This window comes from Gavia stellata, chromosome 1 (genome assembly GCF_030936135.1).
Source record: "Gavia stellata isolate bGavSte3 chromosome 1, bGavSte3.hap2, whole genome shotgun sequence".
NCBI lineage: Eukaryota > Metazoa > Chordata > Aves > Gaviiformes > Gaviidae > Gavia > Gavia stellata.
Window position 1 is genome coordinate 129,928,395 of NC_082594.1, and position 21,763 is coordinate 129,950,157.

The following is a 21,763-nucleotide window of genomic DNA, read 5'->3' on the forward strand; positions in this document are numbered from 1 at the left end:
ATGTAAAAATGTACTTAATATAGCACTCGAGTAAGTTTTATCTATCTGCCTTCATTATAAGGCTTATGATTTTGGTAAGGAACATCTGCACAAAACCCGACACGTACTTTCTCCCTATTAAAAAACCCTAAACACGACTTGTAAGTAGTTCGCCCACTTTTTTCTCCCATATATTGGCTTTATACACAAATACTGTAAAACACTGAATATCCACGCTGATGACTTACAAAAGACTGTTCTATCAGTATAACCCCACTCCTCTCAAGAACTCCACAGAAATTTAACTGTACCTTAAGTTTCAGAAGGTAAGGCATGTCTACAGTATTTTCAAATCAACTTGGTTTCCACTACATCTTAACATGTAGTACTAGCTAGTGCATTCTCTCATGTCAGATACTACATCCAACTCCCCTCTAGATGTCAAATAATCCAACTTCAAACCAGGCTGCACAAATGGTGACAGCTAAAAGCAATTTAAACTTCAAGTGAAACATAATTAATTGCGTAATACTCATTTAGTCCCTGAGCTTACAACCAGAACATTAGTAGTTATGAACTTTAAAATGAGAAGGGGGTTCCCCTAAATATTCTGTGAGCATTCCTAATATGCTAGAGGGAACAACAAAAAAATATTAATGCCTCTTAAAGAATGATAGAAAACTTGGACAAACCGGACAAATTCAATACAGGGTAGAATTTCTTTTACTTCTTTTCTCCTCACGGAAAACATTCAGGAAAAAAGTTGATGTTATCATACAGACAAAATGCTTTTTTGTGCCAGTGTCAAATCTTAAACAGGAGAAAAACTGGAGAACAAGTCTGCTGGTATAGAAAGTTCCTAAACCCAATGCAAGTCAAGACGACTCAACATCTGATAAAAGCTGCACGGCTGTTGTAGTTACCACCAGCCACAAAGAAACATTCCATACACATTCACGAACAACTAAATTAGTATGTTTCTATTTATTCATTTTAGCTTTATTCCAGCCACTTTAGCGGTCTAGATGAAGGCACGCAACTGTTCTTTAACGAGAACAACCAAGGCTTTCTCTTCAAGCCACAACAAAGGATGTCTCCATATATACCAGAACATCCCCCTCAGCATGGCTGAAGTTGTTTTTTTGAGGGTTTTGTTGGTGGTGTTTTAAAATCATGAAAGCCTCTCAGCTTTAACTTTTCATATATATATGTATCTCTTATAACAAGCAGAAAAATGAAAAGGATCTCTTAAGTCCCCAAGTCCAACTTCTTCCTATTGAGGGAAACTATATTGTATAGCCCTGAATGTGTACTCAAACAAGGTAAATCTTCAAGGTGTTTACCTTTTCTTGAGGAAAGCTATTCTAAGATTTCTTTTTCTTTGGGTGGAGAGCACAGAAAACAGATTTTTGAGACAGAAAATACATCCTTTTATAACTTCAGTGTCCTTGTTTTTACACAAGCATTGTACTTGAGGGATGTAAAAGCAATAATTAAACTGATGTTTGCTCACTCTGCCCTCGAAGTATTTACAGAGAAAAAAATACAATAAACACCCTCTCTATTTTGCTAAAGTTAAGACAAATATCATGAGTTTCACTTCCAGGTTCGCCTTTCCCCCGATAATCCTGGCTTGTGCTTCAGACTGAATTCCCTTTTTGCGGAGCCCAAGCGATCAGACGGGTGTGCAGTACCCCACATGTGGCCTCAGGAGCAGCAGCTAGGACTCCGCTCATTTCCCTGTCTCCACTGGAGTACACCACCCAGAATCACTTACCACATTTGCAGCTGTATTGTTCAGATGCCCCAGTCATTCTGATATTCTTGTGCTTTTGGGTACACCGCATGACTTAATTAGCATGCTTAATTAAAAACTTCGCAGCTGGATCCACTGATCTGCACATCAATTTTGGTCCAAATCCAGAGACTTAGTCCATTTGCATATGCTTCTACCACTCCAAAAGCCAGTATCAAAAAAGTTTGAAACATTTAAAAAAACCCGTATTTAAGACAGTAGGATCTGAAACTTCAAATTATCATTGCTTTATTTTATAATCCAAAGGTGCATCGCTGCATTCTTTAAACCAGACCCATTTTCAAGTTTGCCATTCCACTTACTCCTTTCCCTCAAAAAACATTTTTAGATTTGAAAAACATATTTGCATAAAACTGAAACCCACCAGAAAAAAAACAACAAATCTGTGAGTGTAACATCAGCTAAACTCTGGCATTACAAGCAATAAACACAACATTTCCCAGAGATAACTCTATTAGAGAGCTGTGGTTCCACACAGTTTCAAGCGCAAATACGGACCACAACAAAGGTAAAGGAGCAAGAAAGGGAGATCACAGAATCACTAAGGTTGGAAAAGACCTAGAAGATCATCAAGTCCAACCATCAACTAACACCACCATGCCCATTAAACCATGTCCCACAATGCCTCATCCATTAGTGAGATGTACTGGGGGAAGAGTACTGTAGATGAGACCATTTAAACTGAAGGAGTCTTTATACACAAAGAGAAGTTATAATATTTTGACAAATATGGAAGAGAAGGAACAAGTACTTCCCTCCAATTTTTCTTCTCCATGAAAATGTTACTTCAATAATAAGACCTGCTTTAACTTACAATTTCAGTTAGCATACCAACTGTCTCACACTCATCTAATGCATCCTGAACTCAAAAAAAAAAGCTCAGGGCAGAGAGGGGATTTTTTTGTTATTATTTATTTTAAAGCCTTGTCAATTTTCAGAAAACTCAATTAATCTGAATTAGTCCAATACGCAAAAAAGACCACTTGGTTAGGCTCTACCTTACTTCTTTCCTAGCAGCCGTTTCTGATGCCAGGTTATTCTGTTGACTTCTTGTCACCGTCACAGCATTGAAGCTGAAGAACGTCCACAGAAGCGCCCCAGTCTCTCACAGCTATCAACAGGGAAGAGGAACAAGTTTTCCACAATACCTAAGTTGTAAACTCTTCCATCATGCAGATGATGACAGCTACAGACAAAAAAAGAACTGTACGCCCTGACAGTCTAAGCCGTCTAAGAGATGGACTATTTTGTGCATGTCAAAGTCAGAGCAAACATTAAGCACAGCCTTAAGCAAAGCGCTGCCTAGAAATGAAGTACGACAGCCTCCAGCAAGAGCCTCTCTTGCAGCTAACGGTCTACTCCTTTCATCAGCCAAAGATTTAAAAGGGAAAAAATAAAAGGCATTCTGGACTATTATCGTACCTTAGGAAGACTCTGACATAAGGCTTCAGGGTCATCATTTCTTCTCTCTCATTTGAGCAGATTAGAAGGAAAAAAATTAATCTGACATTGATCTATTTTTGCATACTCAAAATCACTTGGAATATGGAAGCAAGGCATCTAAACCAAAATTATAATAATTTTAAAAGAAGTTATATTAACAATAGTTCCAGCCTTCCACAGTAACCTCCTACGTACACTAAATAAGACCGTAGTTTTGAGAGGCACAGAAAAAAACCCATTTGTTTAGCTCTTCTCAAAGTTTCTGCACCAAATGGGAAACCACATACCAGTACAGATGATCATTTTTGCTCCAAAGTATCTTTATAGTTTCTCATGTGAGAACTCCAGACTTACAAGTAAGAGGGATGTGTGAAACTGTTATGTCAAAAAGCTAGGTATGTGTCAATTAAAATCCCAAAAAATTTTAGGGAATAAAGAAGTGACAAAAGGCAACGCTTTGATTTTCAAGGTCCACATGAAGTCTTCCACCTTTGAACCAGAACACTAATAAAAGAAAAAGAATATATCCTTCTACACTCCATAAACGTACAAGACCTGGAATTGATTTTCTTCCTTGGCTCATTTCCTATGCAACATCTGATTGCTACACACGATCTTCAGACACTTGCCCATTTATTAATTAAAAACTAAAGCGACTACTGTGAATAGACAATTATGTATTAAGGGATGAATATTCTTCATGCACTGGCATTACACACCAAAATAATTTACTTATACTGTAAGTTCTTTTGGGCACACACCCCCTATCATAAGCTTGGTACTTACACAAGCTACTCCGATATGGTCCTGGTCTACACTTGAAGCTCTGAGCAGTTCTTCACTTGCGCTAAATTCTTTTGTCTTGAAGTAAGAACCACAGGATCAAAAATTGAAGGAAAGCAATTGTTTTTCTCAAGGCCCACATGAAGCAAGCACCAGAGATCCCCCACAGAAAGTCTGTGGTTCTCAGCTGCAGTACAGGACTACTAAACTAGAGCAAGCTTTCATGTGAACAGCACTTATGTCAAAAAACAAAATTCAGAGCCAGTTTAAACCTCTAACTAAAAATACAGACTCCCCAACCATACTAAGCTTTTCCAAATACAGTACATTTATCTAAACTCCAAGACTAACAAAGTTCTTTCAGACTAGATATAAAGCAAGAAATATTTTACGATGAGGGTGGTGAAACACTGGCACAGATTGCCCGGAGAGGTGGTAGATGCCCCGTCCCTGGAAACGTTCAAGGTCAGGCTGGATGGGGCTCTGAGCAACCTGATCTAGTTGAAGATGTCCCTGCTCATTGCAGGGGCTGTTTAACTAGATGACCTTTAAAGGTCCCTTCGAACCCAAACTATTCTACAATTCTTTCAAAATTAGAGCTACGTGCCAAGGCTAGGACAAACCATTGCCCATGCTAAATTCCCAGACTGAAGCTAACCTCTCTAAGATGATCTGTCTAGCCTTTAAGTGTTAAAGCTGTGGCCAGTTTCACAGATCCTCAACTGCACATTCACTAACTGCCAGCAAGCTGCCAGTAGCAGGAGGCTACGTCATCCCAAGGGGAGAAGGAACAGGATCAGTGCACTGTAACTGAAATTCATCCCGAGACCATGCAGAAATAACAAGAATCACAGAAAGTAAGACCGTAAGGGACCACAGGCTGTCTTAATTAAAATCTCTCCAAACTTCTATATATAAACTACCTGGCAAACGTCTTCATTTTCAAAACAGCCACTGCCGGGAATCTGACGGCCTTCCTAATCTATTCCAGTGCTCTCGTTGTTCGTAAAAGTTGACTCAACTAACTTAAAGCATGTTTGCTGCAGTTTAAGGCCACAACTTGTTTCATCTCCAGCGGAGAAGACAACAGCTTAGTCCCTTCTTTCCAACCACCTTTAACGTATTTAGAGAACGTTACCATAAGAAATCTCCCTTCAGTCTCCTCTAAAAGAAAACATCCAAAGTGCCTTCAGCTATCCCTTAGAGCACATTTTCTAGATCTCTGATCATTCCCATTTGCCTGCAGATTACTTTTCCCCCAGTACAATACCAAAACTAGGTGCTAATAAGCTGAAGTTGAAGCTCAGCATGTTGAGAAGTGAGAAGGCTAACTCCATGTATTTTACATTACATTGCTGTTAATAGACCAAATAAAAAATGTGCTGCTTTTGCAACATCAGTCGATTCATGGCCACTATGCAAACATCTAACTCCAGGTTCTTCTCTGCAGATCTCCTGCCTTCCCAGTTATTTGCACAGCAAAGTCTTACTGAAGATTAACAGACTACATCTGCCCCTGCTAAATTTCACCCTTCTTAGGTACCACTGCTTTGTCCAGATCATTTTGAACACATGGTCTTTAGTCCTTGGAGCACCTCTAAAGGAAATGCAGCCCCCAAGTCTAGAAAGTTTACTCAGATCAGTTGCAAAAAAACTTACTACTACACCTAAGAAAACTCTGCAGAACCCCCTTGACCGATCCTTCTGGTTTGACCACAACTTGTCCTGACCAACTTCAAAGGAACATTTATTTTATAATGGCTACAGACCCTTCTTAGACAAACAAAAGCCTGGAGTTTCTGCCAGGATATATAAGAGAGTTAACGGTGTGAAAATGAACACGTACAATATAAAGACATTTCGTTTGTAAGAATAGACATACTGGGTCAGATCAAGGCATTGCCTAATCCACTTTCCTGTCTTCGAGAGGAGCCATAAGTAAACACCCAAAGAATAACACCACAGCAATTAACAGGAGGTATGCATATACGCCTTAAATTATATATACACATATGCCACGTATTTTAAGCACATCCAGTAGCTTTACCTAACAATAAATTACATCCTTCTCCAGCACTGCATCTTGTTGGCCGTGTCCAACATCAGTTTATGCGAACAAAGAACTCTCAGCTGCATAAAGCCAAAAAAACCGAAAATGATGCTGTGACTGAATTACTGGAGGAAAAACTAACAGTATTCCATAAAGCACACATTTGAAATTTTTAGTGGAGGATGTGTTTTTAAACAAGCACTTTCATGCCACACAGTTGACTCCATTTACCAGCATGTTCCATAGCTGATCTTCTTTTAAGAGGTTTCAGTTACGTGGTCTACATATCCTTTTCTTCAAAGAACAGCCACGGGGTGGGTCACTTTGTAAGGATCTGAACAGTACCATATTTTTTAAAAGGGCAGTTTTGAATAACTTCTAGAGGATTTCAGCTATTTCTCTTTTAGTAGCATAAAGGAATTTTTTTTTCTTAATACTATGCCAAGATGAAGCAAGAGTGATTCATAACTGCACCAGCCCACCTTTATGCATTCTACAGAAGAAAATACACTCTTGAACCTGCAGTAGCAGCACCGACTCTCAAGGCAGATCGTCCCACTTCCAATACGTCACTATAGTTCAGCTCCATTTTTCACACCATTTGAAGAGTTACACATTATATAGTCTATCTCAAGACATCCAAACAGGTACATTTTACAAAGGAGAACATTTCATACATAATTTACAAATCTGGCAGAATAGTAGTATTCTTGCATTAACTCTTTGTATTTTCATTCAAAAACAAGGGAAGGCTACTATGAGGTAGTTGTATCTTTCATGTTTAATGACTTACTTTCCATGCAAGCACAAAAACTACTAATAAATACAGCAGAGCCGATTCCACACTCAGAATAATTCCATACAGTAGCGTTGAAGAAAGTGGTAAGAAACAACAATGGTCAAATAAACACTGAGTCACTGTATGTTTTCTAAGTGTGAGCGGGTTTCATATCAATACAGACAGAATGAGAAATCAAAAGTCATACAGCACAAGAGATGCCCAGAGCAATTCAAGGGATTTCAACAAACAAATCTCCAGAAGTTCAGTAACATCTGCTCTCTTCAGTGTCAGATGAAAGCTCATTATTCCTCTTCATCTGCAGACAAATTCCCCACCCCTTCATTAACTATTTTTCCTGACAAAATCCTGGACATTATCTGGAGTTTTAGTAATACTTGCCTTTGTTCTCCACTATACTTAGAAATAACAGGTCTTTCAAATATACTACAGTCAAAAAATTGCATCTGTAGACTCAAAGCAAAACTGTAAGACTCTATGTACAGCAGCCTTCTAGAAAGTCTAGTCCTCAGCGCCGACACTTTGTTCTCCTTACTGCATAAACACCCTGCCTCAGTTCTACAATTTAATGGACTACCGATACATTTTTCATACGCTTCTTCCTCACATTTCCCAGAAAAACATTTGGCATACTAGCACACCAGAGATGCCACTCCTACTAGCCTTTTTTTTTTTTCCCCCCTGCCAGAATTGCTTACTCCATTCACACAGACTCAGGGCATACCTGCAAAGTAGCAGGTGAGGGCTGTTCACCCCCGCAGATGAATCCATACACCAGCAAAGCTCAGTGCACCACGACTTTGGGAACTCACTGGAAGCACAGCAGTACACAAGAATGCTGGGAGAGGTGAAAGCACCGTAGTACAGAAGACACCGGGCTGCACAGTAAGTGTGAACAGCCAAAATAAGCAAGTTAATACCTACGTGTTACCAGTCTTCCCAGATACTCAAACAAGAATACCATAAGCAGCTTTGAAAGTAAAGATAAATTTTTATACTCATACCTTAAGGCGCAAAATCAAACTACCCAAAATTTATGACAAGAAAAGGCCACAGGTTTTTGCAGCATTTCTGTGACAGTATATGCTACATTAGCACAAACCTAGCTTGAAATATCAACAGCATTTTCAAATTCCCATGCTTTTTCTATATATAGCAACACTAGAGTAAGAATGGTTCACTGTAATGCTTGAATCACCTAGTCAAAAAAGTGACAGAAAAACTATAATTTCCTTAAAAAAGACAGATGTACACCTACCACTGGTGTAGGGTTATACATGGTTTGGGGTTTTTGGTTTTTTTTTTGCTTTTGCAATAACATCCTGAAAAATCCACGGGTATTGAATCCCAGTGTTCAGCACAGATTGTTACAGGTTCACTAACTAGTGCTGCAAGTATTTGCAAAACTTTTACGTGTGTCTCAAGCCTCCCCCTACACCAAAAACTTTTAAACTCCCTGAATGAAAGTCTTATAAGTCACATAGTCACTATGTCCTTACTTGAAAACTAATCTCTTATGAGTTTTAAAAACACTCAATTTTGTAGCCACATAAACACAAAAATCTTGACAATTTATCAAGCTAGAAATCCCACTTCCTACCTTACCAGTATGTTCTTCAATAATTGGCTTGCTGACAACCTAAATGCAAAATCTGCAACCAGGAGAGAAGTCTCCCGTAGTCACAACACTCAAAGGGCAAAAGGCATTTAGAGCGATAGGAGACAGCACATTAGGTTGCAACACAGCTTCTTTCAGAGCTCCCTTAGCAGCATCAAAATTAATTGTTAATGCTAGTGGGATAGGACATTACCAAGTCACAGAACGTATCATGTGAAGTCAAATAAGAAACAGGTTCACCATTTTTGACAAAACAATTATTGTTCAAGTATTAAAACATTACTGCCAAATTTGGTCTGCAGAAATGTAATTAGTCAACCCAGATTTGGCAGAACATTTTAAAGCAGTCTGTAAAGGCTTTAAAGCAGAAACTCTAAAGCAAAGCCTTCACACATGGTCTAGGTTTAAATTCCACATCTCAGAAACCTAGATCATCTCCTCCCCTCCATATCATATTTCTGACAATGCATATGTGTGTGTCTACACTCACAAATACATGTAAGAAGTAACAGATTAAAAGGAGCTGCTAGATGACAATTTATCATTATTTGTTCTCATCTGGAATCTACTGATTTTGACCTGGTCTGCCAGGAACCCCTTACTGATTCCAGTTGCTCTTCAAAAGAAAAAGAGACAAAATAAACAAAAAAACCCACCCAAAACAATGTCCGAATAAACTAAAAGGCATACGTAGCTACTACATGTTCTAAAGTAACTACAGAAGAAATTTACATTTTGTCATTATGCCACCAGGTAAGAGTGGCATTTCACTAGATATTTGGAAATGCAGGCAGTGTCACTGTCTCAATATGAGTATTTCTGAAGTATCATAATTATGAAGTTACGGACATAGTATAAACGCCTATGCACTACTCCCTTTTAGATTTGGCCCACTATAATAAAAGTTTACAGTAAACCATGAACTGCTCAAACATTACCAGTGAAAAAATAATCTAGTGTATTATAAAAAAATATCCACAGGCTATTGCATAAAGCCAAAGCATTGACACCGCACAGAAAATGTTGTTTGTTGCCTCAGGAATATCTATACCTGTCTGCAAAAATCCCACAGGCATTTCAGCTGTGCCTCCTGGGAAAGCAGCCGCCATTCTTTTGCTATCACAGATCCCAGCAATGCCCTTGTCAACTTCCACAGACACTGAAAGCCAGTAACTCCAGCCAAAGAGAAGCTTCAGTCCATTGAAGTTAAGCCTACCACAAAATAGAAGAGAGACTTGCAGATTTGGTAGTATTTTTTACCCTACGAAGATCTTCTATTTAGCCAACTACATTTCTAAAACGCTCCAATTGAATGTCATTCAGAGAATTTGCTGGTGAACTTTTATTACTCAGACACGTAAAGAGTCCAACAGACATACTCAACTGCCATCCCCATGTCACTCGCATAACAAAAATCTATACACAACCCCGAACTAACTCATGCCTACCGCACTGATCAAGGAAGAGCAAGCTCAAAGTTGAGCTCCATCTAAAAACACCAGTACCTTCCCTTCTGGGAGTTGCAATCAAAGCTCTCCCTGCCCTCCGCTGACAAATATCATCTGAAGTTCGGGCCAAAATTTCTGAAATAGTGAAGTTCTTCCACTCTGCACAAACCTCATGCTTTTGTCTCTAGTACATTCATGAATTGACCCACTAGAAAACAAAATCAGACAAACAGAAAAAACCACCTAGCTTTCCACGGGCCTTTAAAGCATTTCCCCAAGACTCAAATCAACTCTGCAGTCCGTTGTGGTTACTAAATCATGTAATCCAAAATTAACAATTTTTGTAAACCTATTTCAAAGTCTCTAAAACTGAGATTTGATTAGTAAGGTTTCTCCGTTCTCCAAGGAACACAGAAAAAAACGTTAACTTGTAACTATTACACTGCATTACACTATACATAACCGTGGCTCCCAAGCCAGTACATACAATCATGAGTAAGATTGCAAGATTAGAAGTTAAATGATCAACGGATACAATCTTCTCAAGGACAACATTATTTTCCGCTTCTTTAGGTTTCAATTGAGCAATTGTACATACAAAAGAAAAACCATTCCAGAAGCCTTACATCTACTCACCTGCAAAAAGCATGCCTTGTCAGAAAGCTTTTATTCTCTCAGCAAGGTACAAAACATTTTTTCTGATGCTGATACTCAACCTCCCACAAATGTAGGAAAATTCATTTATGACTATGGACTTCATTCACGGGGATACAAATCTGTGCCAAATGATTCATATTTACTTGGCCAACAACCAAACACTCTGTTTATTTAGGCTGATGAATTTGTGTCCCCCTCCTCCCTCAAGGAAACCCACTCATACAGGTCAATTCATTGTGTTACTTTTTTTTTTTATAGATACTTAAAACAAATGAAGCACATGAGAGATGGGATACAAATAATAATTAGGTTCTATGTAACTGTTTGCAGCAGGGTGTGAATCAAGAAAACCAAACAGATTGGCACTATCAACTGCGACTAAATATTTTTTCCTCTTTCTACACTGCAAGAAAAAAAAAATCAAATTCTTCTTTGCAGCAATAGTCACATTTTAGTTTATCTTTCTGCAAAACATATTCTTGACCTGTCTGAAAATTAAACAATCGCCTGCATTCCTGGCAAAAGATACTTCTAACTACAGGGCTTGTAGCTGACAAGAATTATATTCCTACTAAAAAAGTCAAAACAGACGATGTTCTACAGCTGTGGCTGTAAGAAGCCTGCCTTGGTTGGAAGAATTCAGCTGCTGCTTCCCTTCTGGTTATAGCTTCAGAGCCAACACCCAACTTCTCTCCTGCTAAGTGCTTTGATCCAAAAGCCTGTGGCAACTTTTGCTGCTACGCTCAAACGCTTATCTTCAAGCACGCACAGCAGCACAGTATTCCTAAGTCCCATACACCCTCTACAACATTACTTATCCAGTGGTATCAGTCAGTAACACCTTCCCTTTCTCTTCTGATGAGCAGGTCTCTTATTACGATCATGTACTGTCAGGCACTTGGGACTACTAACAGGTTTCTTCAAATCCACCCAACTGGCTGAAGAGACATGTCAAGCAATGTTAACTATACCACTACACATTCCTGTGATATATTATGTTTAAGAGACACTTTCCAGACTCAAAAATAAAATCAACAGAAGCTACTTAAAAAAAGGAAAAATAATTCAACTCAACCTTATCATAATACCACCGTAACAGTCATTCACTACTTCCAACATGACTACATTGGTCATTATAACCTACAAAGCAAGAGACACTCGGCCCTATTCAGACCTATTAAAAAATTACGAAACTATATTTTTCTTAGCTGTGAATTCTTACTTCCAAGCAAGTTAAAGTGAATTTCCTATGGCAGGCACCAAGGCCCTCTGCCACCCCACAGCACTATTCCTTCAGCTAAATTGACTCCACGTTACCAATGCAGAAGCCTTGCAAATCATCAAGAAATTAATCCCGTGGAAGATACCTGGCAACTCACTTTCGCTCAGTTAATATCAACTCACTAGTCAAGTGCATGTGCAGGAAGCACTGGTACTGATCCTAACTTAACAGCCCCCCAGCTGATGAGGCTAAGCCAGAAAATACTGGGTCCGCTGCTACGGGAGAAGTGGCAGTCCTCTTGGCAAGGACTGGTGCCACCCCTTCAGAAGGAGCTGTTGCTGTATGGCTTTTGTTTTTTAAAAAAAAAAAAAAGCCCTTAGTGCTTGACATTGACAAGCTATCTTGCCACTTTCCTCTCTTCCATTATAAGACAGACTAGGTGAGAACACAAATTGCCTTAAATGCTTAGATCTACTTCCCGTCTGCAAGAGATAAAAGTACAGAATGAACTGCTTCGCTTTATTTTCTTTTCTGAACAACAGACAAGTCATCTGGGGCAAGAGCACCTAATGAAAAGATTCTTTGATAGCACTGATCATACAAGAAAAATCACTGTCCACTTCTTCTAGAGGCACATCAGTATGACTTCTGGGCATCCATATTTTTGACAATTCTCAGAGGGCGATACAGAAATGCTTTCGGTAAGGTCTCCAACATGGATTTCTGTTGAAATCACCTCATCTCATCTCTCCTCCTGCACAGACAGAACATCACACAGCAGCACTGTTAGAGGATATAGGACTGAGTCGAACGTGTGCTGTCTCATGGACCACACCTAGATAACCAAGACTCTCTCTACGGCATGGTAAACCAGTACCAATGAGGGCAGGAGGGGTTCCGAAGATTTGGTGAAAGCAGTAGTTCCACCTACAGTGGTTATCCAAATCTAGTTTCCAAAAGCTTCAGATAGAGCTTCATTTCAGGCTTCTGTTTAATGAGATACAGCAGCGCTGACCCAGAACACCTCGTCTGAGCATGACTATGATGTTGCAGCCATTTCTCACAGAGGTGTACCTTGCTACCACGTCTCACACCTTTCTCACCTTAAGACCAGATTGCTGCAATGCACTTGATATATGACTACACTTTAAATCAATTCAAAAACATAAAGTGGCATAGACCATCATGACTCCAAACTTGTTTTCCCCAATGGCAGCATGCAGCGCTTCAGCAACAATCTCCATCAGATGAGAAGTGCCAAGGGGGTTCCTAGTTTGCACCTAAAGAGAGGGTGTTTGACCCGTACAGCACTCTGTGGGTTTGAACCTTTATGTCTGAGTGAGTATCTTTTCTTGCCACATTGTAAAAGCTGTAATTAACATTTATTTTCAGTACACAGAAATAAAAGGGCATCTACTTGTGCAGCTTACTGAAGGAAGTGCTGACAAGACAAAATTTTGGATTTTACATGGACTTGGGTCAAAGAAAAAGGAGGAGAGCTGTTTTGCGAGGCATTTAAACTTTCAATAAGCTCCTTGACTTTAAAAGTTTTGTTCATCTTTCAAGGCTGCACTGGGCTGATGCTCATTAAATTCAGAAAGCAGCCAAGTAACTCCACCAGCCATAGAGCTTCTGCAGGAGACAGCCACTTTAGCACTTCCCACACTAGCTATGGGTGACTAAAAGTCCTCACAGTAAAACTGAAATTTTTTTTTAACAAAAACAAAAGGGAGAGAACTCCAGAAAAATGTTCAAGTCTTAAGTCTATAGAAATTTCTGGAAACTCAAAGGTAACAGACCTTCCAATTTAAAAATGGGACTCGCCAAGTCATTCAAAACAAAGAGTCTCCAACAGCTTGAACGAAGAGGCTGCAAGTGCTCTCCAATCACCTTGCACATTATTAGCTAATGTGTTCAAATAACCAAGGGGTTTAGCATTAATTCATTTCAGAAAATGCTAGAGCTGGTCACAGCACAAAGCTTTAACTGCAGGCTTTTTGCAGACACAGATACCCTGCAGGCTTTCAGAATCTTCTTCACATCACTCATCCATCCAGTTCAAGAAAGAGCATGGGGTGAGGGAACAGCAATAGTATCGTATCCCACGGATTTGTATCATTATGAAGACCTGTGATGATTAAACTGGACACCAATATTGGAAAAATCCTGTATGTTCTATGTAAAATAGCACTTAAAAAAATACACTACATCAAAATTAAAGAACTCTTGGGGCAATAGAGGGAAACCCTTCAGCCTGTGGGGTGGTCTTCAGCAATGTATGCCGAAGAACTACTTCTTTTCTTATCCTCCAAGAAAAAGATCAGAGTACGTAAACCACCAACAGCTTTGTGATACCTGCAAGGTCCTATCAAGCTAACGGATGAAGCGATACAGCTTCCAAAGCCAGGATGCACACAGGCAAGGAACATACTCCAAAAGGCATATGGGTTTCTACAGCTGTGTAAATAGGTGAAGAAGACAACAATATTTTAACCATCTTCTAAGAAATACAAAAGGTGGATCAAGTGATAATACAATAGGAGATCACCTCCAGGATGCAGTGTACGGAAGAGGAAACATGCAGAACAGTGACGGAACGAGAAGAAAAGGTTCAGGATAAACCCTAATACGTCTTGCAAGAAAAAAACCCAACCAAAGCACCAACCCACAGAAGTAAGATGTGGGGGGACACAGCAAAATAATTAGTCAAATGATAATTTGACAGGTTCCATTGACAGGCCTCACTTTTTTTATTAGTTATTTTTCTGCTCAACTACCCCAACAACATGAATGAAGAGAAAATAGTTCGGCAGCGTTAGAATTAAGCACAGCAGACAGCTATTTTATTCCTTTTCAGAGTGCAAGGCATGACTTTGGGGCACTACAGCGTGAGACACTTTTCACTGTAGCGCGTGCGGTCATTAGCTGACCCCGTTGGTGCAATTTTTTCAAGTTTAGGCACAAGGAAAGCTGTTCACCCAACAGCAGCCAGAAAGCTGGACAGGGCTAGGATCAGCGACGGCCAGACACATAACGCTCAGCAGGCTTCTGGAAGGGAGTGATCTTCCTCTCTCCAGCAAGGAGAGCAGGATGGGCGGCTTCCAGTTTCAGAAACCAATTAGGCAGAAACTGCTATCAAAGCAATAGAGAGGGCCCTACCCTAACTGGGTTGAGAAACAGAAGGTGGCATTATCTCAATCGTTTTCTAAGTTTCAACAGCCACACTCATTCCTTCTCGCTGCAGTTGTGCTCTTTTCCAAGGGTGCTCTTTTCCAAGGCTCTTCCTATATACCCACCTAGACATCACACAGTATTAAATTAAACCATCACCTAGACACCACACGCTACCTAAAAAGCAGTCACTTTTATGTCCTGGCTTGTGGAGTGGCTACTAACAGAGCAACAAACTCCCAGACTTTATTCCTTCATGAATCACCTTTTAAAGAGCTGTTACACTAATGAAAGATGCATCACGCTCAAATGCCAGCAGTAGTACCATGTGTGAACAGTACACAGCAATATAGGTTTACTGAGCTATTGTGCTTTCGGGAGATTATACAGTACAAAAAGAAGTGACTCTAAGAAGAAAAGAAAAACTTCAACAAAAACCAAGTCTGGCACCACTCTAACATTCTTCCAGAGAGTCCAGAATGGATTATTACAAGATTGTCCTTTAGATTTTGCAACCAAGAGTATGTGTGCAACATCAGAATTAGCTAAAGCAACTAAAATTGCCTTCCTCACCCTCCAAGTTAACAAGTTCTGCATAACCAATTACAGAGCCATGACACTCGCACATGGAGCAAAAACCTCTTCATGGCAAGCACTAGCCATGACATTATTTACTGCAGACCAACAAGACAATTGACTACAGTTATAATAACTACTGCTGTCTACAAGGACTTGCTGTTACTTGAAAAACTTATTTTCCAGAAGCTGAGGGAAGGGGGGGGGGGGGGGGGGGGGGAATCAATTCCACAGTCATTAGATGAAAATTCTCAAACTGCAAACTTCAAGATTTCTATTTTTACACAGATATTTTTGGTCATGTGTTGCATGACTACCCTTTATATTTCAAGATTATTTTTGTCCCATTTGGGAAACAATGTACATCTGCAAGAACAACTAGGTGAAGAACAAAAGAAAGCTTCAAGCTCATACCTCTTCTCATATACTGTAACCAGCAGGTTGATAGTATCAGGAAGTGGAAAACTGGAAGCCCAGCTCCCTGCTTTGCAGGGACAGGCTCAACACAAGGAGCACACACACTTTTTTTGTGCAGGGAAAGCCTACAAACCCAGCAATACAGACCTGCACAAAGAATAACCTACTTGAGAATTACTTTAATGTAGAAATCCATATGGTGGGGTAGAAAGAACGGTGGAGTGATTTCAAAACCACCAAAATATAAATAGAGAAACAAAAAATAGATTTCAGAAGGTACTCTTGATGCTGGTATGGCTTGAAAGAGATACAAGAAAGCCACAGGGCTCCTGCTCTTGCAGAGATGTTAAAACCCTTGTAACGTCTATTACAGAGCAATAAGAGCAGCATGCATGAGAAGTCATCCTTCCCAACAGCCAGAGGAGAGGCAGCTGTTGGTAATCTCCCATCCTTTCATTCAAGGCTAAGGCTTTCTTATGAACTTCTGAGAACAAAGTCTCATAAATTAAGTCTAATAAATTACACAGGGAAGAGATTAAAAAACCCTTGCGCACTCTTTCTCCCCCATATACCTTGGGGAGAAGAACAATTACCATATGGTTCTAGTACTGCTCCTCCCAGTAACACAAATATCAGTGAGCCCTCCTCCACTACTTTATCAATCTTTTCGTCATCGCCTGGATCCGTCCTTCCTAGATAACTGTTGCAGTGCTCAGCCAGGAGCAGCAGTAGCTACAGAGACACCAGAGCAAGAGTGACTTCATCATTTAATTTCACTGCTACTCGCAGGCTTATAAATGAAAGCAAGAAGGTTGACATCAAACAAGTCAGGTTTTGCTCCGTGATGACTCAGAAAAGACCTGCACCAAGACAGAGGTACCAAAGGTGTCCAGGAGACTCGGAAGACACTGATCCATCGATTTTCACCTGCCTCACAAGGACTCTTTTGTCCCAGCTTTCACTCATAAGGGCTCAGAATGTAACTAAGTATCGGTCTGTAAATATATAGCAAAATGAAAGAGCCAACCAAACTCTCTGTTCACCACACAAGTGATTTCTGGTTTTTTTCTAAGCACTCAACACTGGTAGTAAATAACTTGCTACATCATGCCATGAGATGCTACCAAAACTCATGAGAACCAGAAAAATATAACCCTTTTTGACACCCAGGAATTCTTCCCTCTTACAAAGCAAAAAAAAAAAAAAGTTAACTTCCTGGACTGTCTTACATGGATGGATTAACTGAAAATACAAACTGCATTTCCCACAGAGTCCTTGTATGTGGTTGTCTTGCTTTGTTCTGACATTTCTTTCCAGACAGCAGAAGGACCAGGAGCACATGACTAGAGCAACTGTGGGGGTTATCACAAGTGAGTGTGCTTTATGCTACGGCCTTTGTTTCTCCCTCAGTGTTATACACTTGGGATTGAATCCTATTTGCAAACTTGTTAGTCTGCATCAGTTAGCACCCTCCTCACAGGCAAGCATCTGTCTAGTCTTTGACCTCAAATAAATGGGAAAAGAGCATCAATGACCTTTCAAGAATCAAGCTGTAGAGCTTGAATAAGACAAATTTAGTTGCTGAGCATGACAGGTCTAGGTCTCGCTTGGTTTAGACAGCCACCTGCAGAAATACCGATCAACAAGACCCGCTTCCTATTCCACACTTGCATAAAGTAAATCAATAAATTAAAATGGAGTCACCCACAGTTTTTTCTCCATACAAATCAAAAATCCTTAATAAATGCTAATGCTGGACCTGATCACACATAGGCTCTTACGCCGATAATATGGGCTAACTGCACCCATGTTTTTTTGAAGTGCTGCAGGCACGCTGATCATGCAGATACAAGGTAGACTACAGACCCCAAGCCAAATGCTCTCTTCAAGGCTTCAACCGCAGTGGAAGACATTTCGGTGCAGAAAAACGTCAGAATTTCTGATCTGTCAAAAAGCTCACAATCTTACAGCGCTTTGGCATGAAACGCATAAAATGATGTGATATATATGCACGCATGCACACACAGAGCCACGTCAGGTGTGGCTGTACGCAAGTATCAAATAGATCAATTGAATGGTAATGCATATCAAGTCCCATAAAGATACCACCCTGCATTTCTGTGAGAAAAAAGGAAAATATCTCTGAAAACTATGCTATTAACATGAATCTGGAAGAACAATTTAGTTGTTAATATGAACACATTCAAATAGGAGTTAAGAGATTTCCTATTATAAACATATAGCCAATCTTTAGCGACTCAGAACAGGGCCGTTTTCCATTCGCACCGTACATTTGTTCAGATTTAATACATATTTTTATTTCACATAAACCAGCTAATCTCACAAGCTAGAATACGAAGGATGGGCACATATTAAAGACAATTTCCACCATGCCTTAGCAGAATAAAGCACAGGCCTCGTTCTTAGAAATATTCCTCTGATCAGAAAGCTGGAAAAGGCATGCCGAGCTTCAAATAACTGCTCCATAGGCTCACATGTCAAAATAACCATTTTCTTATCCCCTCTATGGGGCTTTTTACCCGAGGCTGGAGCATATTAAAGAGAGACCTTTTGTAAGCCCCCCTCCCCCTCTTTTTTTTTTTTTTTTTTTTTAATTTAAATGGGCTGGACTAAAAGGTGCTCACACCCGATCTACGGGTGCATGGAAAAATCTTCCAAGCTCTCTCCTTCAGAGCCAGGAGTGCTTAAAAACACATAATGAACGTGAATGTCACGGCCATACCTGTGTGCCCGCAATTCGTTTCCTCCTTTCGGAGAGGAAATAAAAAGGGAAATACAGGCTACGGAGCTCCCGATCCGTTTCACAAAGGGGAAAAAAATGCTTTTTAATTAGCCAGAGAGGCCGCTCACAACGCTGGCAGCGGTCAGAGGCCAAGGAGGAGGACAAACCAAGCGGCATTTTTTGTCCAACAGGCCCCAAACGAAGCGGCGGCGTGCGCCTATTCAAGGTTAATGGAGGGGGAAGGGGAGGAAAAGGGAGCTGCCTCAGCCGGGGCTGGGGCCGCTCGCTCGGCCCCCGGCCGGGCTCCCGCCCGCCGCCTTACCGTCTCGGCGAGGGGGAAAGCCCCGGCAGGGCCAGACAGACAGACAGCCACCCCCCCCCCCGCGCAGGGCGGCGGGATACTCACGGCTAACTTTCATGCTGCCGAAGGCCGAGGGCTGCTGCACCGGCTTGCAGCTCTCCGCGAAGGAGGTGGTCCTGGGCCGCCCGGACATGGTCTCCCGCTCCTGCTCTGCCCCGATCACCTCTCTCTTCCTGCCTTCCCGCTCCGCCTCGCCCCGGCAGCTCGGCGGGCCCGCCTGCCGCTCCCTCGCTCGCTCAGCTGGAGGAGACGGGCGGGACGCGCCACATGAAACGCCGGCCCCCCCCCCTTCCCCCCCCCGGGGAAGCCCCCTCCCCTCTCGGTCTCTGTCGCGCTCTTCGCCCGGCTGCTTCCTCCTCCTCCTCCTCCTCCGGCCGCCCGTTTCTCACAAAACCATCCTTCCCGGCAGCGCCGGTGGGTCCGAGAGCCGCCTCCGCCCAGTCCGCAGCCCCCCCGGCGCCGCTCCCGCTCCCGGCCGCGAGCGAGGGGGGTTTGCTAGGCCTCGCTGCCCCCACCCTGGGCGCCAGTCACATGGGGCGGAGGCTCACGGCCCGGCTCCCGCGATCCCGCCGCTGGGCTTCTCCTTTTTCTTTCTTTTTCTTCTTTTTCTTCCTCCCGCTTCTTCCCCCTCCCCTCTCCTCTCCTTCCCCCTCGCCTCTGAGGGAGGCGGCAGGGAACGGGACTATTTTTTCCCCGGCGGAGGGATCTCGGGGCTCCCGGATCCGCCGACAGGAGGTGATGCGGCCGCTCGCAAGGGGATCCGGCCGGGGCGGTGGGATCCGCGGCGGGCGGAGTGGAGGTGAAGCGGCCCGGGCGGCCTCGCTCGCTCTCTCGCTAAGGCTTCTCAGTGCGGCGCTGAGGCGGCGGCTCCGGCGCGGCTCCTCATTGCGCCCGCAGGGGCAGCTGGCGGCGGCTCAGGCTGGGGACGCTGCACTGCGGGCGGCGGCCGGCGGCGGCGGCGCAGGCCATGACGGCGGCGGCGGCTCCCCGGCTCCTCCTCAGCCGGCTTCAGAGCGCTGGCGGCGGCGGTTGTTGCTGCTGCTTCCCCGGGCGTCCAAGGCACATGGGACTCGCCCGCCCGGCAGAAGCCTCCTGCCGCTCCCTCCCGGCGCCGGCTGCCTCTCGCCGGGCCCCCCTCCCCGTTTCTGACGATCAGTCTCTTTGTCCCCGCTGCTGCCTCCGCTGCGTGCCGGGCTCCTGCTGCTGCGCTCTGTGTGTGCGCCAAAGCCGCGCAGCCGCCTATGCCCGTCGCCGCCCTACGCTGCGGAACGGCCCTAAGCACCTTCTGTGAATACCCAGCCGAAGAGCCCGACGCACTCGCTAGCCCCCAGCCCGAGGCCCTTACGGAAACATCCGAGCCTCCTCGGGACCAATCCCGAGGTCGTTACGGAAATGCCCGTAACGGGTCGTAACCAATCACGAAGTCATCGCGGGCGCAGCCGAGTCTCGCCGAAGCGAAACGGAGACCCAATCGCAAAACGCTGCCGCCGCCCTAGCAGCGCGGTCGGGGAGCCAATAGGAAGGAGCCCTCTCTTCCGGCTATTGCCGGGCCAACCCGAAGAAAGCCGAAGCAGGAGAGCCAATCAGGGGGCGCGCTGCTTCTCTCACACAGCCCTGGGACGGTTTCAAGCCGCAGCCCGAGGCGGAGAACGGGCGCGGGCTGCGATTGGCTTCCCCGGCGGAGCGCTCCCATTGGCTCGCGGCGATGAGGCGGCCCGAAGACGCAATCCAGCTCTCCGCGACGGACCAATCCCTAAACCCGGGGCCGCGGGCAGCGCCCGCTCCCGTTGGGGCACGGCCGCTCACCTTTATGACCTCACAGGGCGTACAGGGCGGGGCCGGAGGGGGGAGAGGAGTGCGCATGCTCAGTGCGGCGCGAAGGGCGGGCCCGAGGGCACAGGGCGGCGGCCGCCGCCCTGTGCCCTCGGGCCCGCCCTTCGCGCCTGAGGGGAGGCGGCCACCGCCCCTCAGGCCCTGTGGAGGCGGCTCCGAGACCTGTCCCACCGTGAGGCAAGGCCGCTTGGGCAGCGCAGAGCCGAGGGAGTGGCGCAAAAGAAACCCAGCCTGAACGCCCCAAAGTAGGGGTTTTACGCCTAAAACCATCAGGGACTAAGTTCCCCTGGGCCTGCCTGCGAGCTGTGAAAGACAAAGACATCACACCGGCCCTTGCTACGGCATGCAATGTCATCTGTAGGCCTTTGGTGTGGTTGGTGCAAACGCTCGGCCGCCGCGGGAAAGGGGTAGCGATGTGGTGAGGTGACTCGTTAAAAAAATACGGCAACGGTATGCTGGAAGTCGCAGAGGTGGCACGTGAAGTGATGGTAAACCTATTTTGCAGAAACTGAGCCGAGCACTGGGGGAAGAAGATGAAGACTCTTAGAAAGTTCTCCCAATTCAGCTGTTCTCAGCAAGACCTTCTTACAGGAAACACACTTAGTATTAGAACCATTAAAATGGCCTTTGTATCCACCTCTCAGTGCCACCACAAGTGGGTTTTGCTTTGCTCTGGCCAGAGCCCCAGGCAGTGTTCTGGAAGAGCCCGAACTTCTTCAGGGCTCTGGAGCATCCCCAGGGGCATCAGTTCCCAGTCCTGGCAAAGCAGGCACTGGAGTACTGCTCCCTGCTGTGACCTCAGTAAAATTACTCAGCAGACCTCAGCAAAAGTTGAGCACCGCTTGCT

The 21,763-nt window shown here is 43.6% G+C and overlaps 1 protein-coding gene across 2 annotated transcripts in view; it reads right to left on the reverse strand.

Moving 5' to 3' along the window:
• GSK3B (glycogen synthase kinase 3 beta) overlaps positions 1 to 19,287 on the reverse strand; it is a 148,538-nt gene extending 129,251 nt beyond the window's left edge. For both annotated transcript variants that reach the window (XM_059816725.1, XM_059816718.1), the window contains exon 1: positions 19,129 to 19,287. In XM_059816725.1, the coding sequence (XP_059672708.1) occupies positions 19,129 to 19,216 (88 nt within the window). In that variant the 5' untranslated portion in view covers positions 19,217 to 19,287. The remainder of the gene's footprint in view (positions 1 to 19,128) is intronic.
• Positions 19,288 to 21,763: the final 2,476 nt, after the last annotated feature.